Source organism: Musca domestica, unplaced genomic scaffold, assembly GCF_030504385.1.
Source record: "Musca domestica strain aabys unplaced genomic scaffold, Musca_domestica.polishedcontigs.V.1.1 118, whole genome shotgun sequence".
Classification (NCBI taxonomy): Eukaryota; Metazoa; Arthropoda; class Insecta; order Diptera; family Muscidae; genus Musca; species Musca domestica.
In genome coordinates, this window is record NW_026712149.1 from 592,956 (window position 1) to 613,500 (window position 20,545).

A 20,545-nucleotide genomic window follows, 5' to 3' on the forward strand; every position below is an offset into this window, starting at 1 on the left:
TCAGTTTATTGAACTCCTTTGGTAAACTCTTTTTATTTTGTTTTAAAATAAAAAAAAAAAACTTTAAAACATGTAAAAGTTTAAGTAAACACAAACTTAAAACAATGAATATGTTTTGAAAATAAATCAATAAATCTATGAGATGTCTTATAACAAAAAATAATATCAATAAAGTAATAACATAAGCAGGAGGTTATATCCAGTTATTTTTAACTGTTAACCAATTGTTTTTTATGAATAATGGGTTCATTTCAGTTCAATTTTCGGAAAACAAATGCATTAACAATCATAAGATATAGAAGCTTACATTGTAATTATTCTTCACAAATGTTTAATAAACCATGCCAACCGATCCAAATTTTATGATCTTCTTACATCCTGTCAATCGACTCTTTGATAATTTGCAACACCTCTGGCAAACCACACGAATGGTGAGGCCGCAGCAAACATCAAACCAGCTCCAATCATGGGTCGATGTAAAATCCAAGCAACAGCTGTTATGACCAGAGCCATAGAGAGTGAAAGTAACACATTCGCACCCACCGGAAATCGTGGATCTGGAGCAAGGGCTGAGAGAAACTGTATACGTGACACTAAAGTAAATAATAAATGGACAAGGTTTAAAAATAATTCAATTGTATTTGAAGTCATGGCAGTAGCTGCAAAATATATTTCCGTACTTACATATCAAATGCAACAACGTGGATGTACATGTTACACCAAAAAATACCAAAACCCAGCCCATAAAACGGAAGCCCCATGTGGTTAAGCGTTGAGCATGATGTTCTTTTTTAAACACTTCAGTCAATGAATGCTCGCCCGGATAGACGAGTAAAATTTTAACACCCTGACTAGTTACGTATGGTTCGATTTTGTTCTTCACTAGTTTTCCAACTATTGTGTACTGTAAAAATAAAGAAAAGTGTGTAAATATTTTATATAAAGAATAAAAAATGTGTGATTGAAAGATTCTTAAAAATGCTTTTTCAACAAATGCAGCTTTAAATTGCATCTGTAATGAATATCCAATTATTTTTGATCACAGATGTAGTTGCCAAATTTTAAAGCGATATACCACTCCTCAAAAACTCAAAAGGCAATGCAAATACATTATTTTTGGGGACAATATTTCTCAGCTATTACCTTATTTTTGCCGTTGAAAATTTTAAATTGGTCTGTTCCAGAACCTGCAAGAATCTACTAGTTTTGCAATTTTTCCGATATCATAAAGGAAAAATCGGTTATCGTAGTAAAACCTTTTACATTCTTACAGTTCTGGAACAGATCAAATATTTTGAAGCGATCTATCGTATTAATTTTATCATCTTGATAGGTATATGCTTCTATACACACTCACCATTTCACCCTCCATTCCGGCAAAGGAGAACAGAATACGTATATCGCCTATTTCAGGATTAAAAATATCATTCGTATGATAATATAAACCCAAATGCAATTTTATAGATGGATCTTCAGGTCTGGTATCCGATGTTAATTCAACGTAATTGCTGAATATGTTTTTAATATCGCTACCCAACTCGAAACGACCAATGTAAACAGCATCTGCTGTCTGCGTCGTAGATTCAATGGGAAATTGTCTGGGATTTTGATGTCCAGTTTGTATATAAAAAGAACGTGAATCAACAACGTGATCACGCCAATCTCTTGTGTAGTAGTAAGTGCGGTCTTCTGTATGTACTGAAGCTACACTCTCTCCATAATTATGCTCCCTAGAATGAATATTTTACAATGTTCGATTATATTAAAACCTTAATCTCTGTGCACTTACACCGTCTCTTCCACCCATTGATACATTTGAACTCTTCGCTTCAACTTTACAGCCAAAACCTGAATATTATAGTCCGGTTCTGTCAGAGGTTCTCCAACAATTATTGGCCCAGTGATATGTACAATTCTATCATTGTAAATTGGCTCAATCTCATCGGCCCCAGCATCCAGGGTCACAGCATCATCCAAGGCCTCGTCTAATGACATTATCGTGTGTACGGCTCTTCCCTAGAACAAAACAAATTATTGACTTTTAGCGGAACAGTATATGTTACGTTACCTCATTCCAAAAGAGAACTCCGGCTCCACCAATAAATAGAACCAAACCAAATGTTGCTATTAACCAACATGAACGATATGCTTCCGCAAGTGTCATGACTAGCTAGGACATTTAAAAAGAACCCTTTCCTTTAGATTTGTCGTTCAAAGTAAATATTCGAAGTAAATATTCCAAATTTTTAGGGACCAACAGATCGAAAAAGAAGGCCTTCAGGGCTTAGCAGGTCGAAAGCCAACCATGAGCTGGAGTTCACAGAGTTCACCAGATCTAAAACTGGAATTCCTTGCAGGGTTTTAAAAATCGGTCCATCTAAACATAAGCAGCTGTTTTTCACCTGCAATGATCGACCAAAATGAAAGTCGTCCCCAATGGAACGAATATAAATGTCAAAAGAATACTTGATAAAAATTAAACAGAAAGCAAAATACACGAGGGGCCTCTGTTGTTTACGAATGAGACTTGAGGAAAACTGAACACATTCACTAAAAGAGCGCGGAACTAGCTACAAAACATGGCAGAAGAATACAGGTAGATGCATCAACGCTTGGGAGCATTGATATGTCAAAAAAATTTAAATATTTTATTAAATATAAATATATTTTTATATGTTTTCTTATACTACCTCATTCGGAGGCTATTATAATTCACGCTTTTCAACAATTTTTACAAATTTAAATAATTTTTCATTCAAAATTTTCAATTCCAAAATGAGTTTGACAGTTCATTGTCCCAGCAGCTGTGTCGATGCGTCTACCTATATTCTTCTACCATGCTACAAAATTCGAAACTTTGTTGAACAAAAAAGGGAAAGATGAAAACAATGTAAGGTGGCTTACACACCATTGAACAAAACGGTGTAGGCGCGTGGGCTGTATTTACAACATTTTTTTTCCGGTTACGCGTTCGCCAACGATTTAGTTCAACGGGGATATTCATTAAACAATGGTAGGTATATTAAGGTATATTAACTTTGTCATTCCGATTGTAACTCCTCGAAACAATCATGTTAGACTCAACAAGGTATATATATTTTTGATCAGCGTAAAATTCTAAATGGATTTAACGATATCAGACAGTCTGTTGTAGATACGCTGCTTCTGGAACGGATTGACATGGAAGTCTAAAATTTTGAACACATGTGTATTTTGTCAGTTGGCAGGTTAAGTTCGTAAATAGGTCATGTTGGTGCACGTTTTCGTTTAGCCCCATATAACAGTACTTACTGATATTCGACATTTTGAAGATTTAGATCACATTTTCTAACAGAATTGTCTAATTTTAAAGTAAAGTCATACAGTCATATGTTTACAATTTCCTTGAAATTATACATTTGACAATATCTAATTGTCAAAATTTATATATACAAATCCAGTGTATAGACGACAATTAGAGATGGAAAGCGCACCTCCCGATCTAAGGTATTTTCTGAATTCTAACGACATTTTTAAACGGAATTGCTTATAATTCGGTTCATAGACTGTAGATTGGTTCCATGGCTCAATAAGAAAGGTTGATCAACTTCAAAGAAACTAGAAAAATGCATCTCTGTGCTGGAGTCTTATAGTGTCAAATAGACTTTTCAGTATGCAACAGTTGGTTTTGTTTATTTTTCATTTTTTTAATAAAATTCTTATATTGGGGAAAACCCGAAACAAGAATGGAATCTGCCGGCGCCATTGGAATATACAACGGCGTTACAAGTGACGGAGTTGTTGTTATCATATGTTAAAACTTCACTAAACAGTACCTTATTTATTTCTCTGAAGGATCTCTAAACAGCTGTTTATGTTTAGAAGGTGACGATTTTTAAAACCCTGCAAGAGATTCAGGTTTTCGATCTGGTGAACTCTGTGAACTCCAGCTCATGTCTGCCTTTCGACCTGCTAAGCCCTGAATGCCATCTTTTTCGATCTGTTGACCACTATGTTGTTCGGTCTGTTGTGGCACTATGGTCACCAATTCGCAAGAGATTCCAGATCCAGACACTATTGCACAATTGTGCTTTTCCAAATTTAAAAGCCTGCCTAAAACTGGTAAACCAGGTGCTTCGGAATGGACAGTGTTGGCGGGAGTTGTTATGCACAATTGCAACAATGCCACAAACGAAGTAATCTCTCTAGGATGTGGAACCAAATGTATTGGGAAGAGCAAATTATGTCCTAAAGGTTTAATACTCAATGACTCACACGCTGAGGTGTTGGCCCGTAGAGGTGTACTGAGGTGTTTTTATTATCAATTGCAGCAAACATTGAAGGCCAATAATGATACTGTCTTCGAGTGGATACCAGAGAAGAATAAATGCAGGTTGAAAGAAGGTATAAGCTTTCATTTCATATGTACCCAGACTCCATGTGGGGATGCCTGTATAATTGGTAATGGAGGTGATAAAGTGGATGGCGAACCACTTAGCAAAAAATCAAAACTTGACGACTGTGAAGTAAAGGATAACACAAATGAGAATTGTGGTGACATGGTTTATACAGGAGCTAAACTGTTGGGTTCTGATCATGTAGATGCCATTGACCAAATAGTCGGTGCTGTGCGAACGAAACCTGGACGAGGTGAGAGAACTCTCTCTATGAGTTGCAGTGATAAACTAGCTAAATGGCAGGTAATGGGATTTCAAGGAGCACTACTGCACATGCTTCTAGATGCTCCGATATATTTCAAAACATTAAATTTCTGTCAAACAGATTATAATGCTTTGGAAAGGGCCATTTGGAAACGATTTGAAAAGGCAACCTATAGTCATCACAAATTTAACTTACACAAACCGCAAATTAGAATTTATAAGACAGAAGGTTTTCCCCATATTCAAAACGAACTGAAACAACCATCACCTAATGGCTTAGTGTGGTGTAATATTCCAGCTACCATGAGGTATGTATGGTTACAATTTCATAAACATGCTTTCCTAGATTCCCTAGTTCTAATGTTTTGTTTTTACTTATAGACCCTATGAAATATCGGTCAATGGAAAGCGTCAAGGTGTTACTAGAAAAAAGTTGAATACCCATGCGGCCGCCTTATCAGTGGCAAAAATAAATCTATTTAAGAATTTCGTGGACACAGTACAATTACAAAAAAATATATCGAGAGAATATGAAAATTTGCAATCCATATCGTATTTTGATGTAAAATCAAAATCTGTCGAATATCAAGATGCTTGGTTGCAACTTAGGGAGAAGTATTTCCAACAATGGACGAAAAAACCAAGCGATTCACTTATGTTTACTATTCAAGATGCTGAAACGAATGAAAATATGAAAGAATTGAAAATGAATAAAGTTGACAGTGTATAAGAACATAATTTAATTTTCCTCTGTGAAGAAGGTATGCATTTGATTTAAGTATTCTATTTTAATGCAAGTAATTTAACCTGATATATTTGTGCTCTTGAGGTGGCATTTCCCAAAGTGGATTGGAATGGAATCAATCAATCAAACGAAATCGAGTAGGTCGACTGGTTTAATAAACATGTTGACTATGCAAAAACGTGTCGAGACCTACCATAAAAAGACAAAATTAACATTCCGTTCTCCATATATTCATAAGTCTATGGTTATTTCATTAAATGCTTCAGATTATTAAAACAAATTAAAAAAAATAATATAATTAAAATCCCCTGGCGAGAAAATTTTCAATTAAGAGGTATGTCTCTATGGTTTCTATCTATGATAAAGAGTCCTCCTCAAAGTATGCATAACAAATTGTTAAATTGTCGATAACACCGTGTTGTGGTAATAGCGTATATATACTTCGATGAGTTCAAAGGCCTAAATACAAAAGAGGGGATAAGGGTACAAGTCATTGGTTCCTAGTTCAAGGCATGGCCAGAATTCGAACTAGGACCAGCCCAAGGGCTACTAAACAAGAACACGTATCAGCGATTCGTTGCAACCAAAACTGCTTTTTGAAGCATTAATAGATTGTTGCAGAACTGCTGGGATGTAAAACATTTTACTACGATAGCTTATTTTCCCTTTATGATATCGAAAAAATTGCAATGTTAGTATATGCTTGCATGTTCTGGAACATAGGTTAAATATTCAACAAAAATTTCCGCAAATGTATTTTAAGTCCATAGATTTTTTGGTAATAAAAATGAGTCCACGTCCTGGTATAGCCCCTGTACCGGCAGATTAATGTATTTTGGGTCACAATTTCAAAACGAATTAGATATATGTTGACAGTTTGTGTTTCCGGTAAGTAGAAAACATTGTAGCAGATAATTATACATAGAGGTCCACGTCTTCATATAGTTCCATAGAACTGTACCTTTTCGATTTTCGGTATTTTCATGATTTTAGCCACATTTTTCATGGCCATTGTTTCAGATTTGGTACTTGGAGTTCGAGAGCATTTTAAACGTATTTTTTTTAGTTTGCAAGTTCCTTACAAATGTTGGAGGGTATTAAAGTTTATGGGCCTCCTAAAATTAAGTGCTTTATATACCCTCCACCTTGGAAAGGAGGGTATATTAAATTTGTCACCTCTAAGTATTTGTGAAAGACCCCATAAGTATATACATTCATGATCAGTATACAATTCTAAGTCGATTTAGCGATGTCCGTCTGTCTGTTAAAATCACAATACGGCCCACATTGTTTCTCGCAGGGCTTTTAAATTTGGCACAGTAGTTAGTATTGTGTCCAGGATGGTTGGTATTGAAAATGATATATATCGGCACACGTTTTGGGATAGCCCCCATATAATGGTAGCTCCCGATATTCGGTATTTCAATAGTTTTAGCCACATTCCCTTCCTCCATTTTGTCTAAAAATTGGTATTGATACTTCGTTATTGGTTTTAGCTCCAATGGCGCAACATTTTATATATAGGTCCAGGTTTTCTTATAGCCCCCATAAAAGGGTAACTCCCGATATTCGGTATTTTGATGATTTTTGCCACATTTTTCCACGGGTTGTCTAAAAAATGGTATTTAATGTTGGCAATGGGTTCCAGCTTCAGTGACAGAATATTGGTTATACAGGTACACGTTTTCATATAGCCCCCATATAAAGGTACTTCCCGATTTTCGGTATTTTGATGATTTTAGCGACATTATTCACCAGAATTGTTTCAAATATGGTATTTGAAATTCGTAATGGATACTACAGCCTAAAACAGCAAATTGTCTGTGCAGGTCCACGTTTTCGTATAGCCCCCATATAACGGTACCTCCCGATATTCGGTATTTTGATGATTTTAGCAACATTATTCACCGGAATTGTTTCAAATTTGGCATTTGAAGTTCGTAATCGATACTATAGTCTATGACAGAAAATTGTATGTGCAGGTCCACGTTTTGGTATAGTCCCCTTATAACGGTACCTCCATATATTCAATATTTTGATGATTTTAGCTACATTATTCACCGATTTTTTTTAGTTTCGCATTCGAATATTGTAATAGCTTATGACAAAAGTTGCCTATACAGTTCCACGTCGGCGTCTAGACTCTAATATAAGGGCTACATTCGTTAGTTTTAAAATTTTACCAGAATTTTTAACCGATTTTTTTTTGAATATTGTCAAATTCGTTTCATATGGTGGAGGTTATTTAAAGTTCGGCCCGGCCGAACATACAACGTTTTTTTACTTGTTTAAGTTTCAGCAATATTTGGTATGTTCCAGAACTGCAAGAATGTTACCGTTTTTACTACGAATTTTCGAAAAAAATTAAATATAGATTCTTGCTTGTTCTGTAACTATAATATTCTATGAGTAATGCGCCGCAGACCAAGAATATACTAGTTTTGCAATTTTTTTCGATTTCATAAAGGAAAAATCGGTTATCGTAGTAAAAAATTTAACATTCTTGCAGTTCTGGAAAAAAACAATATTGGTATATATTAATATTAAGTCAACTTTTTTATTCAATGAATCTCATTATATACATTTTTATATATACAGCAAGAACTGTAGACACACATCTATTCCACAACCATTCCGAAAGACAATAATCAATAGACTCAAAGAACCATTTGTTATACTGTTAACAATATGAATATGGACATCGGAAATTTGTAAATTGCTTAAAAAATTTATAATGTAAATAATGCATGACTATAAACAAATCAAAAGTAATTCTCAATTTGTAGGCAAATACAAAATGTCAACATTGAGCGAGCGTCTTGCTTGGATGCCAAATGAATGCTCAAAAGAAGCCAATAACTAAGAAAGCATACAAACGTATAAACAAAGAACAAAAAAAAAAAAAAAAAAACATCTCCTCCAAAACTACTATCCTACTACTACTACTACTACTTCGGCCATAACGCCAATGTAATATATCCAAACCAATCATCGAAGTACATTTGTCAGTTGGTCAATGGCAATGTTCATAAACATCCTTGGCAGCGTAGTTGCAAGAGAAACAAACAAAAGCTACCAGTAAGGAAGGGATGGACCATAGTAGGGCGTAGCAGACTATATTATGCCGTATACCGCAATCGGTAGTGACCAATTTTATCATTATTTTATGTTCATTTATTGGGGATACTAAACGTTATTTATGGGGGAGCTATACCAGAAAATCCACTGATTTTAGGTATAGCTAACCTTACAGCACGTTTGGACTACTAAATCCACTCGATTTCAGAAGTAAATTCCATAACGTATACGCATTCAATTCGACTTCGAACGATCGCAAATATCTGGGAATCTAAAAGACTTATCATTCTTGGAATGGTTCCATTGTGTCGAGAAACATTTTTTACACTAAAAACGGCTTTAATCTTAGTTGTATTGGAACAACACAAAGAGATAACAGCCATCATTTAAAGAAGTGGGAAATTGTCCTGAAAATTGACTAGTGCCCTTCAACTTGAAACTACCAATATGTCGGAAACTTAAAGATTTACATCTCTGGGAATGGTTACGTTGTGCCGACAAACATTTTTTACACTAAAGCCAGTAAAGAAAACCCAGTATAAAGTCGGGCGGGGCAGACTACACCACTATGCATATTTAGAAGAGTTCCCATAACAAAATAATTTACTTCAAGTAGATCATATCACCTATCAACATTTGGCTTTGGATCAATTATAGTTTGCAATAGAATGCATGATATCACTTGGAGGATGATTAATTAAAACAATTAAAAAATCTGTAAGTTCGGCCGGGCCGAACTTTGAATACCCTTCACCATTTGGACCGAATTTAACAATTCTCAAAAACAATAAAATCCGTTAAAAATTCTGTTAAAATCTTAAAAAATACCGAATGTAGCTGTTATATTAGGGTCTATACGACGACATGGACCTGCATAGGTAGCTTTTGTCATAAGCCATTACAATAATCAAATGCGAAACTTAAAAAAAAATCGGTGAATAATGTCGCTAAAATCATCAAAATACCGAATATCGGGATGTACCGTTATATGTTGGCTATACGAAGACGTGGACCTGCACAGATAATTTTCTGTCTTAGGCTGTAGTATCCATTATGAACTTCAAATACCAAATTTGAAACAATTCCGGTGAATAATGTTGTTAAAATCAACAAAGTACCGAATATCGGGAGGTACCGTTATATGGTGGCTATAAGAAGACGTGGACCTGCACAGACATTCTCCTGTCATGGGCTGTAGCATCCATTACGAACACCAAATACCAAATTTGAAACAATTCCGGTGAATAATGTTGCTAAAATCAACAAAGTACCGAATATCGGGAGATACCGTTATATGGTGGCTATACGAAGACGTGGATCTGCAGGAACAATTTTCTGTCTTAGACTGTAGTATCCATTTCGAACTTCAAATACCAAATTTGAGACAATTCCGGTGAATAATGTCGCTAAAATCATCAAAATACCGAATATCGGTAGGTATCGTTATATGGGGGCTATACCAAAACGTGGACCTACATGGCCCATTGTCAATACCAAAAGTCCTGGACACATAATATACATTTGAGTAAAATGTTATGAATATATATACTTTGTGGGGTCTAAAATGTATATTTCGAGGTGTTACAAACGGAAGGACAAAACTTAATATACCCTCCATACTATGGTGGAGGGTATAAAAATATATATCGGAGCCGAGTTGCACAAAATTGAAACGTATGTCTCGAAATTCACTCCATTTGGGATGATATTAGCCATTATTTGCACAATAAACCTGAAATCAGATTAAGAATATATTGGCAGAGCTCTATAAGATATCCGAGCTCTATAAGATATCTTGTACCAAATATCATTGTTGTCGAATGCATATTACGAATGTGAGGGACTTAAACACCAAATCAGATGAAACATATATATGGGAGCTATAGATGTATTCGAATCGATTTTCACCAAATTTAATGCACTTGCTTTTAGACTGAATTCGGTCGGATATGCCAAAATGCAGGTCATATGGACTGATAAAGTCTATTTGGTGCACAAATAAGTCGAAATCGGTTGAGTATATAAATGGGAGCTATATCCAAATCTGAACCGATCTTAAAAAAAAAATTGATACACTTATTTCAGAGCTGTATCTGATATCTGGTACTAAAGATCATTGTTGTGGAATGCATATTACGCGTTTGAGGGACTTTAAACCCCAAATCGGATAAAACATATATATGGGAGCTATAGCTATATCTGTACCGATTTTCACCAAATTTGATGTAATCGCTTCTAGACTGAATTTGGTCGGATGTACCAAAATTCAGGACTTTATGACAGATATTGGCCATTTGTTAAATTTGTTGTATTGTTCAAAATTTTGGCCGTTTGGGGTAGTCGATTCGCATTGCATGAGACTTAGGCTTTTCAAAATTATGTGCAAGGCAACAGATCTTCTCATCTGATCCAGCGAAGCTAATACCAATTTTTAGTCAAATCCGTGGAAAAATGTGGCGGAAATCATCAAAACACTGAATATCGAGTAGTACCGTTATATGGGGATTATAGAAAAACGTGGACATGTATATACAATGTTACGCCACCGGAGCTAGAACTCATTATAACCAGCAAATACCAATTTTTATAAAAATCCGTGGAAAAATATGGCAAAAATCATGAAAACACCGAATATCGGGAGATACCGTTATATGGGGGCTATACAAAAACGTGGACCTATACATACTCCACAGGAGCTAAAAACCATTATGACCTACAAATACCAATTTTTAGACAAAACCATGAAAAATGTGGTGGAAATCTTCAGACCGATATATCTTATTGCTAATACCGACCATCCAAGACACAATGCAAATTGTTCTGCTAAATTTTTAAGCTCTAGGTCAAATAATGTGGCCTGTACCGTGATTTCAATAAACGGACGGAAATCGTTAAATCGACATAAAATTTTATGGTGATTATGATACATATAAACTTTATGGGATCTACGACGAATATTTAGGGATGTTTCAAAGTGGAGGGTATAAAAATATTGATTATGAGGCACTTGTGGAAAATAGTTAGTTATGCTATTCAAAATGATGGGCAAGCAATAGAAGGAATGGACCGTTATCATCCATCTTCATATCGGACCGTATTCAAATATAATGACGTGCAAAGTCTAAACCAAAACGAACTTCGCTTCTAAGATATATTTGTCTTAGAAATCATTTCACATTTTTTGAAACTACGAAAATGCAACTCTGGATCGTATTGTGCCAATAGATATTTAAACATTCAACAATTGGTTTTGTTTATTTTACATTATATAATTCCTAAATTGAGCCCCGCTAAAGATTTTGTATGTAAACCCGCTATAGGCGCTATGTCTGTTACCCACAAATGTGAAAAACGCATAACTTGATTGCAATGTATCGTAGGGTGTGTTAAAACTACAATGATAATAATACAACTGCGGAAGAGACCAAATGAATAAAGCAATAGAATGCTATAGACCATCTAAAATATCATTTTTTTATAAAGCATCTTTATAAATCGCATTGGAAGAATATATTTTAATAAAAAAAGAATGAAAATAAAAAATCAATTGGCAAAGTAAACAAATTTGAAAAGAAAATTAAATTAACTTTGAGTAATGTGCGGACATTAGAGTGGGTAGGGGAATATAATATACCAAAACGACTTATAGGGAAATATTGGCTTCCTATGGATAGTGATTGTAGGAGATGGAATTGGTTGACAAATATTTTTCTAAAACCAGTAAAGAAAGTCTTAAAGTCGGGCGGGGCCGACTTTATGATACCCTACACCACTTTGCTAATTAAGTAGAGCTCCACATAACAATTAAAAGTTTTTATGGGAGAATTCAATCATACACGCTATGATTATAATTATACCCTACAACACTATGTGTATAAGTTTGATTGGGCCAGAATTTATGTAACACCTCGAAATATTGATTTCCCATATAGGAAAGTATATATGGATCTTCCTAGCTCGCCGAGCTGAGTCGATCTAGCTATGTATGTCCGTCCGTCCGTCTGTCCGTCTGTCCGTCTGTCCATGTTAATTTGTAATCACTCTACAGGTCGCAATTATGGTCCGATCTTCACGAAATTTAGAATGTAGGTGGGGCTTGGACCAGAATAGAACCCTATTGCTTTTGGAGATGATCGCCAAATGTTTAGGGGTTGAAATGGACCAAATACTGGAAAAATGTCGGATTTTGCAGTAGCTATACAGGTCGCAATTATAGACCAATCGACGCGGAATTTCGCATGTAGCTGGAGTTTAGGGAGGGGAAGAAGCCTACCAATTTGGGTGCTCATCGGATAATATTTAGCGGGTAAAATAGACCATATCTTTTGTGTTGAAAAAATTCAAAATTTTTCATTAAACCGTGAATTTTTTAAATCCCGGCGAAATCACAAAGTCATGACAAGGTTACTTCTGACCTTTACATTGATGTTAACATCCAACAAATCGGATATATAGCAAAATATGTGCGATTTAAATGTCTATCAAAGAAGATATGCTTGAAAGATCTCTTATATGTCGAGAACGGCTGAACTGATTTCGACAGTTCTCATTAATTTAGAATGGCCTCTTGGCAGGAAAGAAAAAACGTCTAAAAATATCGCATAAAAATATCTCTCTAAAGATGAAAATATTGATTTTGTAGAATTTTCTCATACTTTTTCAATTTTGTCATATTTTTTTGGCATATTTTCATTTTGAATTAAACATTTGGTAATATTTCTACAGCTAACAAAACTAAGTAGTTAGGATATCAGGATATCATATACAGATCGCATTTATGGCCCGATCCTTACGAAATTTTGCATGGGGATAAGATGAGGGTCAGAGTAGAAGCCTACACTTTTTGGAGATGATCGTCATATATTTAGGGGTTGAAATGGACCAAAAAACTGCAAAATTGTCAGCAGGTCGTAATTATCGCCCGATCCTCACGCACATTTGAATGGGGGTTACCGGACATTGCAAAAGCCAAGCAGTTTTGGATGGTCATCCAAAAATATTCAATGTGTGAAATAGTTTGCCAACTTTTGTAGACAAAATACGAAAATGTCCATTCCAGTGACTTTTTGGAGAATTCACAAATACAGGAAAGACGTTAACGCTGATTTCGTTGAAGAATATAGTCAAATGTCTGTATCTCATATATATGCGTTTCAGTCAAAAACCAATAATAAATGTTAATCTTTTGAAACTTCTGAGAGATTATAGGTCTTTGGGAAATATTGGTTCCAGATCTAGGAAGACCATTGACGTGCAAAATCTTCCAATAAATTGGAAATGAGCAAATTAGTTAAAGTTGCTATTATTCGAAAATTAGAGAACGAAACCTGATGGTTTTCTTTTATCATTTGTCACAATATCTTGTGGAATTCTTTCGAGTATCTCGCCTATATAAACTGTGTCGTTTATTATAGTGTTGTAGGGTATTCAACGGTCGGCCCCGCTCGACTGTAGCCATTGCTTACTTGTTATAATTTAAAGTTCAAAAGATGAAATATGCAGAAGCAAGCACAAATAATTTGAAATCGGGTAAAGATATATATAGGAGCTATATCCAAATCTGAACCGATCTCGATAAAATTTGGTAAAGATATTTCTGAGCTGTATTTGATATATTTCCCTGAATATCGTTGTTACGGAGTGCATATTACGGTTTTGGGTAACAAATACAACAAATCGGATGAATAACATATATGGAAGCTATAGCTATATCTGAACCGATCTTCACCAAATTTGACATACTAGCTTCTAGACTCAATTCGGTCGTAAGTGCCAAATTTCATCCAATTTGGACAAATATTAGACGTTTGGTGCACAATAAAAGGTAAATCGGACTAAGTTATATAAGGGAGCTATATCCGAATCTGAACCGATCTCGATAAAATTTAGCAAATGTATTTCTGAGCTGTATTTGATATATTTCCCCAAATATTGTTGTTGCATAGTGCATATTACGGCGGCGGTGGACAAAAATAAGAAATCGGATGAACAATATATATGGGAGCTATAGCTATATCTGAACCGATTTCGATCAAATTTGGCATACATATTTTCGAGCCTAATTTGGGTGTATATGCAAAATTCCATACAATTCGGGCTGATATTACACGTTTGGTGCACAATAAAAAGCAAATCGGACGAAGATATATATGGGAGCTATATCTAAATTTTGACCGATTATCTCCAATTTCAATAGGGTTCGTCCTTGGGCCAAACAAAAGATCTTTGCAAAATTTCATCTGGATCGGGCAATAAATGCGACCGACAAGGTGGTCAGGGTATTATGTCTTTGTGCATTTGTTTGTAAAAGGCAAAAGGAAAGGAGATAGACCCATAGTTCCTTTTGATGATCTGCATAGAATCACATTCTGAGTCGATTTATGCATGTCCGTCCGTCCGTCCGTCTGTCTGTCCATGTATTTTTGTAAACAAAGTACAGGTCGCATTTATTGCCCGATCCAGATGAAATTTTGCACAGATCATTTGTTTGGCCCAAGGACGAACCCTATTGAAATTGGAGATAATCGGTCAAAATTTAGATATAGCTCCCATATATATCTTCGTCCGATTTGCCTTTTATTGTGCACCAAACGTGTAATATCAGCCCGAATAGTATGGAATTTTGCACATACAACCAAATAAGGCCTGAAAATAAGTATGCCAAATTTGATCGAAATCGGTTCAGATATAGCTATAGCTCCCATATATATTGTTCATCCGATTTGTTATTTTTGTCCTCCGCAGCTGTAATATGCACTCTGTAACAACAATATTTGGGAGACTATATTAAATACAGCTCAGAAATATCTTTGCCAAATTCTATCGAGATCGGTTCCGATTTGGATATAGCTCCCATATATATCTTTATCCGATTTCAAATTAATTGTGCACTAAATGGGCAATACAAGTCCGAATTTAAAACATACAAATGCTTCGGCATATTTAGTCCTGTGAGCTTTAAATTATAATTATAATTATAGCGTGTATCACGCCCGACTTTAAGACATTCTTTACTGGTTTTATTAGTTGGGCCCTTTTCGTCACTGCTTATGACAGCAAAATAACATAAAAAATTGATTAATGAATCATATGATTAATCGAAATGATCGAAATGGCATTTCTAACGGACATCATATAACTTTTAGTTCTTTATTGGTGCTAAAGGAGTACCCTCTCTCAGTCCTCTCCACTGTAAGTTCTCTCCTAAATGTTTTTTTTACCATTCTCTCCTTATGTACACAAGTGATAAAAACATTTTGTTTTTTATTTAAAATCATAAGCAAACGAAGTGGCGGTCGTGTATTGTTGGTGGGAGTTATATTTTCCCACGCTTTGCCCCATCTTGAGTTTCATAGCATTGCATTTCAAGTTGATTTTAACAGTTTCGTTGGAATTGTTCTCCCCCACTTTTGAAAATTCGCACAACATAAAATTGTATGAGCGTCTAAAGTGATCAGTTTACACCGCCCCATTGAAAGTTTTTGAAAACAATGAAATAAACTTCATGACGAATGTTGGCTATTTTTGTTTATAAATGGTTTTATTCGAAAACTTTGCTTCAGCTCAACTTCCAAACGAAAGGTTCCAGGCTGTGTAAAGTAGTATTTGGTGGGTGAATGCTGAATGCGATAGCGGGTATTATCGTGTGTTGTAGGTGCTTGTGTGCCCACCACCGCCGCCGCCACCTGTGCAAATATGTGTGTACGTAATGCAGTTGAGAGATTGTTTTTTTATTTTGCAAACCTCAAGTAATGTGATTTTTATTTTCGAGAATTTGTTCTTTGATTTGGCGATGAAATATACGAAAGAATCGTGTGAAAATCTTTATCACTTCAGCAAATTTGCAAAAATTTTTAAAGAGCCATGAGAATTGCAAATAAACCGGTGCAGTGTATGTAATTTGGAATTATTGAAACTAGCCGAATCGCTTATCGATCGCTCAATATTTTCAGATTTTTTTCTTAGAGTTTCTGCTGTGGTTGTTATCTAAAAGCAGGGTAATTTGTGTGGGAACAGAATTTTGAAGAATTCTACAATAAATAATTAATAAACCAAGCCTACGGTTGGGATGAAAGTTTTATAACCCACATCAAGGGACACATTTTAAACGACGATGGACGAAAGTTATATTTGAAAAATATCGATACATGAAATTGGCCTGCATTTGGCCTATGTAGAATTGGGTGAACCAAACGTTTAGTATTCTTATATTTTTATATCCTCCACCATAGTATGGTGGATCAGCATAAAATTCTATGTCGATTTAACGATGTCCGTCCGTCTATCCGTCTGTCCATCTGTGGAAATCACTCTACTTTCCGAACGAAGTGAGGCAGATTAATAAAATGGGTGGTGTAGGTCCACGTTTTGGTATAGCCCCCGTATAATGGTACCTCCCGATATTCGGTATTTTGGTGATTTAAGCGACATTATTCAACGGAAATGTTTCAAATTTGGTATTTGAAGTTCCTAATGGGTACTACAGCCTATGACAGAAAATTGTCTGCGCAGGTACACGTCTTCGTATATCCCCTATATAACGGTACCCCCCGATAATCGGTATTTTGATGATTTTAGCGACATTATTCACTGGAATTGTTTCATATTTGGTATTTGAAGTTCCTAATGAGTACTACAGCCTAAGACAGAAAATTGTCTGTGCAGGTCCACGTCTTCGTATATCCCCCATATAACGGTACTTTCTTATATTCGCAATTTTGATGATTTTAGCTACCTTATTCATCGATTTTTATTCAAGTTTCCCTTTTGAATATTGTAATGGTTTATGACAAAAGTTACCTATGCAGGTCCACGTCGTCGTATAGACCCTAATATAAGGGATATATTTTGTATTATTAAGATTTTAACAAAATTTTTAAAGGGTTTTATTTTTTTGAAAACTGCCAAAATCGTTCCAAATGGTGGGGGGTATATAAAGATCGGCCCGGCCGAACTTACTGCTTTTTTACTTGTTTTTTTGTTACATTTTACAACAGCTAATTTTAAGCAATTTGGAGTCCACTTGATAAGTAAGTTTAATCGCCTACTATGGCTTTAGAGTGGTTAAAATTGGATATCGGATAAAAATAACATATGGGAGCTATACCTTATTCGGAATCCATTTTCGCTAAATTTCAAGTTCATTGTTGCTTAACAAATATCTTCATGGTAAACCAATTAGCATGAAATTAAAATTAAATCATACCAACTATGATTATAGTTATAATTTAAAGTCCAAAGGAACTAATATATGAGAGGAGTATCCTCCTCTGAATCGATTTCTACTAAATTTGCCGATGCATTTGTTCCTTTTCAATACGGGCTTGTATCTGAACCGATCTCGATAAAATTTGGCAAAGATATTTCTGATCTGATATTTCTGATCTGTATTTGATATATTTTCCCGAATGCCGTTGTTACGGAGTGCATATAACGGCTGTGGAGAACAATTATTATATTTGGATGAACAATCGGATGAACATTATATATGGGGTTTATAGCTAAATCTGAACCGATTTTCATCAAATTTGACATACTTGTTTCTAGGCTCAATTTGGTAGTAAGTGCCAAATTCCCTCTAATTTGAACTAATATTGCATGTATACACAATAAAAGGCAAATCGGACGAAGTTATATATGGGAACTGTATCCAAATTCGGACCGATCTCGATAAAAATTTAGCAAAGGTATTTCTGAGCTGTATTTGATATATTTCCCCAAATATCGTTGTTACAGAAGGCATATTACGGCTGCGGAGGACAAAAATAAGAAATGGGATGATTAATATATATGGGTGCTATAGTTATATCTGAACCGATTTTCACCAAATTTGACATACTCGTACTTGTTTCTAGGCTCAATTTGGTCAAAAAGTGCCAAATTCCATCGATTGGTGCACAATAAAAGGCAAATCGGACAATAATATATATGGGAGCTTTATCCAAATCCGGACCGATCTCAAAAAAAAAAAAAAAAAATTAGCAAAGGTATTTCTGAGCAGTATTTGATATATTTCCCCAAATATCGTTGTCACAGAAGGCATATTACGGCTGCGGAGGACAAAAATAATAATCCGGATGAAGAATATATATGGGAGCTATAGCTATATCCAAACGGATTTCGAATACATTTGGACACTTATTTTTAGGCATAATTTGGTCGTATGTGAAAAATCCATACAATTTGGGCTGATATTACACGTTTGTAAATTTTGACGATTATCTTTTTCTTGGGTCAAACAAATGATTTGTGAAAAATTTCATCAGGATCGGACAATAAATGCGATCTGTACTTTTTACAAAAGTACATGGACAAACGGACGGATATGCATAAATCGACTCAGAATGTGATTCTATGCAGATCATCAAAAGAAACTATGGGTCTATCTCGTTTCCTTTTGCCTGTTACAAACAAATGCACAAATACATAACACCTTGTGGTGTAGGGTATAATAAGAAGTGCCTCATCGAAATAACGGTTTTACAACTTAGGTCTCTTTGGACCAAATCCGTTTCAAGACGTTTGGAGTCGATCTAGGGAAGTTCGTCCATTTGTCTGTCTGTCTGGCTGGTGCGCACTACAACTCTCGAATGGAGTATCCGATTTGGTCTTAACTTGGTACTTCATAGTATTATTGTCGAACTTAGATCGATTTCGGAGATGGTCAACACCTACAAAAAGTCAAAAATTTCACAGAAAATAATTTACGTTGTAGAATATGACAGAATCCTTCAATTTTGTGCCAAATTTGCAAATCCTAATATTTGTATCAGTGTTAAGTCAGGTGCGAAAATAGACAATATCGGCCCACTCTATCAAGTACCTTGCCCACAAAGCTTCAAACTTTAATTCATTTATTCATAACTGCGAAATAACTTTAATTATTTAAATAATTAATAATAATTATAACTGTTATAAAATGTAAAATAAAAATCCGAAAGTCTTCAAACTTCGCAAATCTCAATATTTCTATCAACGCAATATCTTTTATAAGGAACGAATAGAAGGGACCACTACTTCTTGTACTGCCGCACAACATTTTGAATAAGCATCCCAATATTTCTATCAATGCAAGGAGATATATCGGTCCACTCCTTTTGGTACCTACCTAACAACGGTTTAAATGATGATCTAATTAAAGGATCTTTTTAAGAAATTCACGTTGACAGTCGCTTTAGAGGGACTTAAGAAGTTGATAGTAATTTAATCTAAGATTCAAAAAAAAAAAAAAAAAGAAAAAAAACAAAGAAAAGAAACGACAAAGGCAAAAAAGGACCTAAGTTCGAAGTTTTAATACCCACCAATCGGAAGGAACTTGAAAATTTTCAAAAAAACAAATCCGAAAACTACCACATAAATGAAAATTGTTATATGGGGACTATCCGGAGACCAGCATACGAAACTTTTTGTCATAGGCTGTAGAGAAATACGAAATTTGAAACAGTTCCAGTGAATAGTGTCGCTGAAATCATGAAAATATCCAATATCGGTAGCGTTATATGAGTGCTATACGAAGACGTGGACCTGCATACGGCACTTTTTGCCATAGGAAATAATAATAAATTTGCAACAATTCCGGTGAAAAATGTCACAAAAATCATAAACATATCGAATATCGGAAGGTACTGTTATATGGGGGCTATACGAAGACGTGGACCTGCATACGGCATTTTTTAATTAAGATCTTTCATTACGAAATTTGAAACGATTCCGGTGAATAATATTGTTGCAATCATCAAAATACCGAATATCGGGGGTACCATTATATGAGAGCTATATGAAGACATGAGAGCATGTCGCTATAATCATGAAAATATCGAATATTAGTATATAGGGGCTATACGAAATCGTGGACAGACATGGCCCATTAACGAACTTAACCTGCCTATTGGGCGATTATGCATGTATGCAAAATTTTAGTCTTTTATCTCAATATGTTCGAAAGATAGCGTGATTACATCAGACAGACAGACGGACACACAGACTGACATTGCTAAATCGTCTTTTTTGGACAAATCCCTACAAAAAGGGGAATAAAACCTTCAAAATATCGAATGTTGGGAGGCACCAATATTTTTTTATA

General features: G+C 35.1%; 2 protein-coding genes across 2 annotated transcripts; one reads left to right on the top strand and one right to left on the bottom strand.

Moving 5' to 3' along the window:
• Window positions 1–14: 14 nt before the first annotated feature.
• LOC101900273 (transmembrane protein 43 homolog) lies at window positions 15–2,253 on the bottom strand. Its single transcript, XM_005185952.4, has 5 exons — window positions 2,069–2,253; window positions 1,790–2,016; window positions 1,358–1,730; window positions 685–904; window positions 15–593 (listed from the first exon to the last, which is right to left on the bottom strand). Exons 1-5 carry the CDS (start codon window positions 2,162–2,164, stop codon window positions 382–384), a joined length of 1,128 nt encoding a protein of 375 aa, XP_005186009.1. The 5' UTR covers window positions 2,165–2,253; the 3' UTR covers window positions 15–381.
• Window positions 2,254–3,948: 1,695 nt separating this feature from the next.
• LOC101900436 (tRNA-specific adenosine deaminase 1) lies at window positions 3,949–5,383 on the top strand. Its single transcript, XM_005185953.4, has 2 exons — window positions 3,949–4,948; window positions 5,022–5,383. The coding sequence occupies exons 1-2, from the start codon at window positions 4,017–4,019 to the stop codon at window positions 5,368–5,370; spliced, it is 1,281 nt and encodes a 426-aa protein (XP_005186010.1). The 5' UTR covers window positions 3,949–4,016; the 3' UTR covers window positions 5,371–5,383.
• Window positions 5,384–20,545: the final 15,162 nt, after the last annotated feature.